The sequence below is a fragment of the Dicentrarchus labrax genome, unplaced genomic scaffold (assembly GCF_905237075.1).
Source record: "Dicentrarchus labrax unplaced genomic scaffold, dlabrax2021, whole genome shotgun sequence".
NCBI classification, from domain to species: Eukaryota; Metazoa; Chordata; class Actinopteri; family Moronidae; genus Dicentrarchus; species Dicentrarchus labrax.
Window position 1 is genome coordinate 28,085,639 of NW_026136713.1, and position 10,521 is coordinate 28,096,159.

The window sequence follows — 10,521 nt, forward strand, 5'->3', positions numbered from 1 at the left end:
CGGACATATGGTGGTAGGCCAAAGCATCAGCTGATCTGATTTTGATGATCACCTTATCTGCTCTAAAGTATTTATTTACTTCTGTGTTCACATGCTGGTGGAACTATCTGGCACTATCAGATATCTGCATCCGTCTCCTTATACCCATAAACTCAGCATTTTGGAGGTCATTTCCTTTTTCCTTTCACTACCAATAAACAACATCCCAGTCCTGTTGAAGAGTTTTTGCCATCTTGTATAGTTATTTTGTGCCACATATCATTGAACAAGATCACTTTTCCCCATCAAACTTCCTTCTGCAGAGTAAATAAGCAGTTCCAAGCCTGTTAAACACGCCTCAAAACACCCCACATAAGACCGGGCTTAGGTTTCAACGCTTACATGCAAAACAATAGAGCAAATATAGCTGCATTAAAGGATATAAAACACTCTGAGCTGGCTTGCTGTTGATCAGATTTCTGTGTGGATTTGAGGAGGCGAGTTATTATTTGCCACCAAAATCCAGGCAAGGGGAAATCACCCAGCAAGCTTTGCAGTCGATTAAGTCAAGCTTTCAGTGAGAGTACCACATAATTATGGGTCTAATCAAAATCCAAAGATAGCATCAAAAGGAGCTCTGTGTGTGTGTGTGTGTGTGTGTGTGTGTGTGTGTGTGTGTGTGTGTGTGTGTGTGTGTGTGTGTGTGTGTGTGTGTGTGTGTGTGCACGTGCACGCGCATTGAGGCTACGGGGGCATTATCAAGCCCTTATTTACAGTTTCTACCATGTGAAATTCAACATGCTCGGTCAGGATGTTTCCTTTGCAGCAGGATAACCACAGCAGTCGCTATCTGTCTGATCAAAGTGAGTCCAGTGAGCATTGTAAATAATCCACTCATTACCGTGCAGCACAGTGAAAACTGCAGAATAACATTCACTGGGGAGAAAAGCGTTTCAAGGGTGTGTGTATGAGAGAGTGAGGGGGGTTTATGATTTAAAAAGGAGTATCTTATCTTAGTAGTCATGCTTGAACAGGTGCCTCCCAAAGCATTATGCTCTCCTAAAGTCAGCCAACATGTTCAGTAATGTGAGCGGATAAGATTTATCAACATAAACAGAGAGATTGAGCTGAAAGTATTTTTATTTTTTTCTTGGCGGGCTAACAACTAGTTTAATATTCCTGTTGGGACATACATAATGTCTGTACTTGATAACAGTGATTTATTTAAGTGATTCATGTTTTTAGGCCACTTGTAGTCTGCATTGTGGTACATTTGTCCTATAATATTCCTTAACATAGAAGTTTATGAGATTGTAGCTTAAATATATTTTAAATTGCTCTTAGGAATCAGTAGTATGATACTACAGCGAGTTAATAGTAAACCACTGTAGTCTTCTGTTGCATAATATTCCTGTGTACTTATCTAGTTGTAGGTTTAGTGACCTTTATGCTACTTTAAAACATTTATTTAATTGAATGCTAGATTTTACTAGCATTTCTACTTTCTTAAAATGCTTTTATAGTGAGGTAAAGGAATAGAAATGAGATAGACTGTTAGAATATTTTTGGAAATACACTTCTTTGATTTGTTGCTGAGCGTCAGAGGAGAAGATTGATACCACTCTTGTGTTTGTACGTTAACCATGGAGCTAGCTAACGTTACTAGCAAGGGATTAGCTTAGCTTAGCATAAATAAACACTGGAAACAGGAGGAAACGGCTAGCTTTGTCCAAAGTCACAAAATCAGCATAGCAGCTAAAACTCCCTAATGAACCCATCTTATCTCATTTATTTACGCTGTACAGAAACAGACATTTTCAACCAACTTAGCTCGGTTTATAGAGACATTTATACTACTTATTAGGCTAAGTGCTACTAGCATTATGGAAACTTCCTCATAATGCTTTTACAGGAACACTATAATGTTAAAGAAATCAGTATACCAGCATCTCTAAAGCTCAGTAATTGTGTTTGTTTAACCTGTACACTAACAGAAAGGTGTTGTTACTGACTGTTAGCTAACCCTCCCAAACAGCAACAGCTCAATCTTAGCAAAAAGTTAGCGTTAGCCACATTTTCAACCAAGGAGTGAAAATAATTATGTAGCTAGCTAAATCTGCAAGAGACGGTTGTTGGTTTCCGTTTCAAATCAAATGAAATGTGTGAAAACAGAAAGCCGAACAGGCATAGCATTAATTAATCATCAAAACAATAAGGCTATATATATTATCCCCCTCTACGTGTAGGCCTACAGATTAAACAAATGAGATATAAAGTGTTGATTAGTGAGCTTTTCTTGGTTGCAGTATTTAACACACACACACACACACACACACACACACACACACACACACACACACACACACACACACACATGAAAGTGAATCTTCTTCTTCTTATAACTTTTGGCAAGAAAGCAAATAGCCTGTTGAACTGCTCCTTTGAATATTGGTTTATGACTTCAGAAGCCTAGTAGCTCTTTACAAACGTAGCCTATTACAAAGTAGTTTTTATTTCATTTTTATCTAAATAGCATCATAAAAATAGACCCTATAACACCCAGTGGCAGTGCCAACTGTGAAACTGTCGCACTGATCATAAGATGCTATAAAACTCCTCCTGGATTATTATTATTATTATATAGGCACATTTACTTTCTAATTCCTGTAATATTCCTGTAGTGTATCCGCAGCTGGTTCAGTGACCTTACTTTACTTTATGATATTTCCTTGTGATACCACCACAGGCCAATAAAGTGATTTTGTTGCTGATAGTTTTCTAGTGAAACCAGTAGCTACTGCTGTGATCATGCTGTAATAGTCTCATAATGTGACAGTGCTGAGCTGTTTGGGGGAGTTGTGTTTGGGGGAGGGCTCTGCTGGTGGGAACGGCCTCATGACGTAGGCACCTCTGTTGACAGTAGTAAAACCTCCTCACAACCACCCACACACCCACCACACACACACACACACACACACACACTGCCTCCACCTCACTCACACACTCCCGCCGAGCTGCCAGTGAGCCACCGCCGCTCCGCGCCTCTCCATCTCTCCGCGTCCTCTGCGCACCGCGGTGCGTCCAGCTGTGCGCACAACTCATCGCCCCCCGCCCCGGCTCCGGAGCTCCAAACCAGGGCTGAAGCTGAACTGTTTTTAAATCCTTGAACAGACTGGAAAGCAGGAGGACATACAAATATGACTTCTAAAGCGGTGGAGCGCATGAATCTGTCGGAGGAGCAGATCAAACTGCTGGAGGACAGTTTCAAAAAAGTCAGCAAGCATCCGGCTGGCACAACGCTCATGCTGATCGCTGCGGAGTGCGGGCTGTCGGAGGAGGACACACAAGTAAGTAGTAACCTAATATTTCACTCCTTTTTCCCTCCTTGCTGTCTGTGTGTTGGTAGAAATTAGTAGAAAATGTGCGTAATTAAGTTTTCCTTTTGTTATATAAAGTTTATTTATGGTTGGTTAATGTCCCGTTCAAGCAGCATCTTCAGAAATATACTGAACCTCCTAATCTACTGATCATTATTGTGTTCCTATGGAAAAAATAAGATTGTTTTGTAATTGTGATTTCCTACCAAATCACACTTATTTTTGTGTGATTTAAGCATATCAGTGCTGATTTATAGTTGTGCTTTTTCATCTCTAGATTTTGTGGTATTCTTTAGTCCTTTAGTTTTATTTGTACAATATAATTTATTTCCACAGGCAGTCAGTCTCATGTCTGTCTGCCATCTCTGCACTTAATCGAATAACCCACTTAAAATAACAAATCACAAATTCCCAATTTACCAGGGAGGGTAACAGTAGTCTGTTCCTTAAGAATTTGCCTATTGGTGTGTTAAATTGTTTAATGTGTAATTTCGCATGCATGTTCAGATTCAGGTGATACTAATCTAAAGCAATGCATAACATTTTATCTGTGAACTAACCAGTAGAGGAGGAACCATGTTTCACTCTGAAATATAGTATAATATTACCAAAAAGTATTTGAGTAAAGTACCTAAAAAGTGTTCTGAACTACATACTTCAGTAAATGTACTTGTTAGTATGAAATGTACAAGTCATGAGTGTTGTCAGTGTCACTATGAGTGTCTCAGTCAGGTGACCAATAACCATATAGTGCTACAGGAGGAAACAATATGTTTGTATTTGTCTGTTTTTCTAAGAGCAAAATGAGACTTTAAAATGTGTGATCCACTGAGTGACTGGAGCAGGTTTGTGGACAGTGTCAGTTTCTGTCAAAGCGTCACCGTCTGATGAAATGATCCTCATCTGAGTGTAAACAGTGACCACAAAGGCGGCAGCGCCCCATTGATCGCCACTGGAGCAGATCCAGGTTGTTTTTCCTGATGAAGTCACGTTAGAGTCGGGTTTCCCGCTGCTTCTTTCCCAGCTCTGGGAACAACCGTTGTTCAGTCTCACACAGACTCATCAGCACAGGGTGACTTCAGGAGGTGACTTGAAGGAAAGATCAAACTCATCAAACTGTGAGGGTGGCACAAGTTTGAGCTTCTGTAGCATGAACACGAGCCCGTTGCTCGTGTTCATGCTGGTTTCATATTTGGTCGGATGTGGGAAACACTTTTTTTCTGAGTTGGTTTTAATGTATGAGGAGGTTAACAGCTGTGTGTGCAGCATGAATTTTAATGTACAGCTTCTCAAACGTGAGCATTTATTGCATTTCAGTTTGTAAACTAAATCTATCTCTGAGTTTTGGCAAGTTGGCAGTTTGGTTTTGTTTGACAAAACAATCAATTTGATGTCATTAATGTCTTGTTTAGTCCAAAACCCACAACTATTCAATGAACTATAATGTTAAGACAAAGAAAAGCAGCACATTTTCCCAATTCAGAAGCTTAAAAAAAGATTTTCTGTCCATCAACTAATCAATTAAGAGACTGATCATTGCAGAGCTCATTAACAAACACATCATTAGTCAAATCAGAAACCGCTAACACACAACGCCCACTCCAACAGGAAAGAGCCACCAGAGAGCAATGGTTAAACCTATTGTTAATGTCATGAACTGAAGCAGAAAAACTGCTAATTCTATTAAAGGTCGCCGTGTTACTTAGGTATTTAATCTCTACCACCCCCCCTCTCCCACATGTAAACACTCCCACCATCCCTCTATCTGAGGAATGTCTTTGGCCTACTGTAAAGTCTGTGCAACTGTCACATCAGGAGCCAGATGTGAAGTTTCAGAACACCGATAACAACCAACATGTTGAAAGTGCACTCAAGTTATGCCTCCAGTAGCATTCCTCTGATGGACATATCATTACAAAAGCAGTCTGTCAGTTGTCATTAAATACGAGTGTTTGTAAGTGATCAATGTCTCATTTTGGAATAAAAAGTCTTAGTTTGTATTCTTCTTCAGCATTTGGCAAGCAAACAACATGAGCATTTGCTTAGCTGTATTCACGAGGAGGTGAAACCCTACATGTAAATTCTGCCATTTGAGTTGACGTAACATCGGATTCATAGGCAAATGTCTTTGCGCTTGTGAGGCTGACAGACGGATTGACAGAGCTCTTACATGGCCTGGAACGTGTGTGTCCTTTTCAATAATTAGCTCTTACAGTACATTTAACCAGTTAATAACTCGTTGTACGTCACACACACACACACACACACACACACACACACACACACACACACACTGCTTGTCACTGGTTTTTCCACTCCACAAACCAGTACCTCTGCATTTCTCACACAGCAGTCTGCAGCAGATCATCACGTGTAAACAGGTACATCAGGTGATGTATTTAGTATTGGTAGAGCTGTACTGATTTAAAGCCTCTGTTATGTCAGATGAGTGTATAACCCTGACAAACCACACACACTTAATTTAGCTGATTGCTATTACTGCCAAGCCCCATCTTCAGTCTGTCTTTACCAGAACAGCTGAAGGGTTTCATTATTTGGCTCCATCCACAGAGGTTTCTGCCCCACTATGCTCACATAGCCACACTACGCTGCTTCCTAATTCCTCTTCCAGCGTTAGCGACTGTTTCCATTCATCGTATACAAAGGTGGGAGAATCCAGGCCAACCTGACCGGGGAAGCCTGGTCCAGGGTGAGGTAAAGGTCTGGCCCCTCATCAAAAGACCTGCCTTCATTTCCAGCTGATGTGGGGTTTTGTTCTTTTCTTTTTTCTCTGGCTTTCTTTTCTTCCTGCCGGCCCACCAACACTGTCGAGTGTTTTGGATTTGCTAACAAAGCTCTCATTGGAGAAGGTTTAGCTGGAGAAACACGCCCCGGCTACCACTCCCCGTTTCACAACATTTACAACGTGCTTCAGCCTCCGTGCGGCATGTTTGAGCTCCTTTCATAGACCATTTAATTTGTTTTCACTCAATGACAGAAAGGTAGAGTCAAGTTTGAAAGGCCTCGTTATGTAATCCAGTGCTAGTCAAAGGGGAAAAAATGACACAAGCACCATTGTGTGGGTCAGCGGGATTATAAATCTCACCATTATTGTTCTGAAGTGGCATTTGAGTGAAGACATTCAAAGTAAAAGGACCAGAAACAAAACAAAGTACAAAACAACTGACTTCCATTCAAAACCTTCAAGAGAGCATTTTTAAAGACTAAACCTTCAATAGGCTGCAAATATTAAATCCCAAAACACAGAGTGCAGTTTGAACAGCCAATTCTTGAATTGATTTAGTCTCTGCATAAATGCAATCCCAGATGACTCCGAATGGGAATCTCATGTGTTTTCATTACAAAATGTGGAAACCGTCCCTCCTGCCAGGCGCATGTCTCGCGCAGCCAGCCAGGGTCTTGTGTCTTAAGCCCGCCGTCCTGAATCCCTCCCTTTCCCCTCGGCGTTATCGAGATGATGTCAGGATTGTTGTGAATCCCATGACAACATGAACCGCAAAACAGCAATGCGCCGGGTCACGGGTGTGTGTCGAGGCACTCGGCACAGTCATCATCTGGCCGAGTTTCAGTGTTGCAGTTATTGGTGGAGCGGTCAGAGTGCGGACAGCTTTTGCAGGGAAATGGATTCAGAGGAACAGCCTGCCAGTCATTGCCTGCATTCCCTGTTAAACTGGATGGAAACATTCGTCTTCTGTGGTTTCCCTGATACAACTTAGCCTTAGGGTCACTGCTGTGTGTGTATGAGTCAGTGACCACATTTACATGCACCAAGAAATGTGACTGTAATGTGATTATAAGATAATGAAAGGAACACATTTACAGGTAATGACTCGCTTTTAATTATAGGCTTCACATTTGGGTTTCTGGGTTTATGACTGTACTCAGGTCAGAGGAATAAGCAACAAAAAAGATTTTAAAGAAAACTAAGAAGATAGATGGTATGAAGATATTTCCATGACCCTTAATCTCCAACTCAGACCGTCCTAAAACCTTTTCAATTGTTAACCTGAATAAAACATTAATTCTGCATTAAGTTGATGTTTTAGATGCCAAAACATTACTCAAAACAAACCCAACTAACTTTAGACATTAATATGCTCATGTTAATATGATAACAAGCTAAGCTTAGCTAGGCTAAGCAACATATTACATTTTCTGTCATATAACTTATTAAATTCAGCAGCATGTTAACATGGTCAAGTTGGGATGCTACAACAGGCTGGAAGCATGCAAGTCCACTGCTGATATTTTGAGAAATTGAGCACATGCTAAGCTAAATTAATTATTAATTTATCCAAGCCGATAGCAGCCTTACGAAAATACACATTTGTAGTTTTATTATGAACAAGACTACAAATCTATAGCCAGGCTAGAGGCTACAATGCTCAAATTACATCAAAACAAATTGTAATGGACACCAGTTGAAACATTTCACAGGTCTTTAAGTTGCTCATTAGAATTACTATAGTTGTTTTAGTGTCTCGTGTGTCTTGCTTGAATGCAGCTCATGTAAGCAGGACTATTAGGTTGCCTGGTTCAGAATCATATAGACAGCTGAGCTCAGCTCTGAGTGATGGGTAAATAATTGTTGTGTATGTAAACATAACCAGCGGCCTGAGGATGAGGAACGCATTACAATGGATTTGTAGAACCCAGTATTTTGCTTAAATCACTCGTGACAATACAAGAACTCCACCTGTGTTACTTCTCAGGAATATTCATGACAGCTGGACCGGTTACCTCATCGCTCTCGTCTTTCAGGCTCTGCAGCAGTTTGTGCCAAACGCAGCGCCTCAAACAAAAAAACTCCTGTTACCTGTTCCTAACACCTCCCTCCGTCCTTTTCTCTCTGTCCCCTGCAGAAATGGTTCAAGCTACGGAACGCACAGTGGAGGCAGGCGGAGGGTCTTCCAGCTGAACTGGGATCAGTGTTGGACTGAAGAATCTGCTGGAGGCCTGGGGCTCTGTGCTGACCTTGTTTCTCCTGGACAAACTGACCCTACCACCTCTTCCTCATACACTTCCTTCCCCATGTGTACATCTCTCTTTTTGTATCTATGAAGCTACTTTAACTTACTGTACGGAATGTGAAGGTGTTTGTATGTTGTTGCCAATATAACCGCCATGTTTACAGAAATAAACATATTGTATAAGTTAAAATGGCTTGAGTGTGCTTTTGAGGCTACTGTACGTCTGAGGTCCAAATTCCCTGAGGAAGCAGAGTTATACAATGGCGGGACGAAGCTTAGAAAGGGTCGATGGGGGGGGCTTCGGGGACAGTGTGCTTTTGTTTTCAGGCTTTGTTTACATGTATGTCTGTCAGCAGGGAGCAGAGCTGGACGCCGAGCTGTTCACGGGACTATAAAAGATGTAAGGAAGCGCTGGGATTACAATAGATCCCGCTGGAATCAGCTGCCGCTGTCCAGGAACTTCCAGGGACAAATCTGCAACATATCCAGTAGTAGAGGGGGGAGGAGGGGGGTGGACATGTGAGCCGACTGAGCTGAATGGCATCATGGGCTAAAGAAATGACAGGTGATGTCATTGCATTGTCCCCTTTTTCCTTGTGACCGCTCTATGTAGAAGGACGTGATCTCAGCAGCCAGTGAGAGCTTTACGCCTAAAAAAAAAAAAGATATTCTGGATGTTTCAAGAAATTCCAAGAGAATGAATCTACCAACAAGTATTGTGCATCAAAGCCTAATAGATCTGCTTCCTCTGCGCCACAGAGCTCCATTGTTGCACAAAAACTTAAAAAAACATCAGTGAGTCACACTGCACTGGGTGACATGTTCTTTCATTACAATAAACACACACACACACACACACACACAGTAGTTTATTTTGACTCAATCTCCCACACATCTTCCTGCTGCCAAATCTGGATTCATCCACAGCTTAAAATAGTCCCCAACAAATGCCTCCTGTTTGAATAATGCTTACTAAAAACTACAGCGCCCAGCTGTTTCAGGAGATTACTGAGCCTTTTAAAAAAATCAAACTGTTCCTTGACCTTTCCTCAGATTCAGTGTGCTTGGAGCTGAGTGCCACAGAAAAGGAGAGGGAGGTCAGGAAGTATGAAGAGACAGATTAATACTGTTGGTTTTGGTCTTTCCCTGGGGTTAGATGACAATACGGAAGTTTTAGGTTGATTTTAATTTTAGTCCTGTTGGTTGGTGTGTTTGTTAACAGGAGGTTTTAAAATAGTAAAGCTTGACCATGAACTAATTCATGGTAAGGTAGGTCATGTGCTAAGGACAAAATGATTAGTGATTAGTATTTTGTTAAGGTTTTAAAGGCATACTATGCAAGATTTTTACCTTCATATAACAGCTTTGAAGTCATTTCGATTGTAAACGAACTCGTAGTATAAATGGTCCTGTACTTGTATAGCACCTTTCTAGTCTTCCGACCACTCAAAGCGCTTTTACACTCACATTCACCCTTTCACACACATTCACTCAGTGATGGCAAAGTCCATCGAACAGAAACTAACATTCATACACATTCACACACCGATGCATGGCATCGGGAGCAATTTGGGGTTCAGTATCTTGCTCAAGGATACTTCGACCAGGGGCTGGGGATCGAACCCACAACCTTCCCATTTAGGAACGACCAGCTCTGCCTCTGAGCCACAGCCGCCCCAGTATAGTATAGCGAATCATCCCTATAGCAAAGTAGGAGAGGGCAGAACCAGCAATGCACGTCGGAAAGGTGGTGTCCCGCCAAATCTCGTGAGAATCACGAATTGCTTTTCGGCGCGAAGTGACATACATCAGCGACATAAGAAGCAGCCTCAATGGAAGACACTAGCAGGCATTCACTCAGACGTTACCTGGTCAGTAGACATCTTCGGAGTCTATCTTTGCCTATTTGATGTCCGACGCTTCCATCCTACTGAACATGTAGGGGAGAGTGGATCAGGCCGTGAGTGCAGAGACACAGAGCCGTATATAGAGATGTTTTTTTTGCCATATATCTTTATTGAAAGAGAGAATCCACAGAGAATTGTATTCCACATTTTCTCTTGTTTTTCTCCCTCTAAAGTAATATCCTTCCCACCCACAGTACTGTCGGAGAAACCATATAACTTATAACTTGATATTATAGGATCCACACCCTGATGTAAACATCAGAGTCT

The 10,521-nt window shown here is 41.5% G+C and overlaps 1 protein-coding gene across 1 annotated transcript; it reads left to right on the plus strand.

The window, feature by feature from the left end:
• The first annotated feature begins 2,937 nt into the window (after nt 1-2,937).
• Nucleotides 2,938-8,537, plus strand: hopx (HOP homeobox). The gene is made up of 2 exons (XM_051420719.1): nt 2,938-3,326; nt 8,240-8,537. The coding sequence occupies exons 1-2, from the start codon at nt 3,177-3,179 to the stop codon at nt 8,315-8,317; spliced, it is 228 nt and encodes a 75-aa protein (XP_051276679.1). The 5' UTR covers nt 2,938-3,176; the 3' UTR covers nt 8,318-8,537.
• The last annotated feature ends 1,984 nt before the right edge of the window (nt 8,538-10,521 follow it).

Coding starts and splice junctions, on each gene's coding strand:
- hopx (XM_051420719.1), top strand. CDS start 3,177: ATGACTTCTAAAGCGGTGGAGCGCATGAATCTGTCGGAGGAGCAGATC. Junction 3,327..8,239: donor TGTCGGAGGAGGACACACAA/GTAAGTAGTAAC, acceptor TGTCCCCTGCAG/AAATGGTTCAAGCTACGGAA.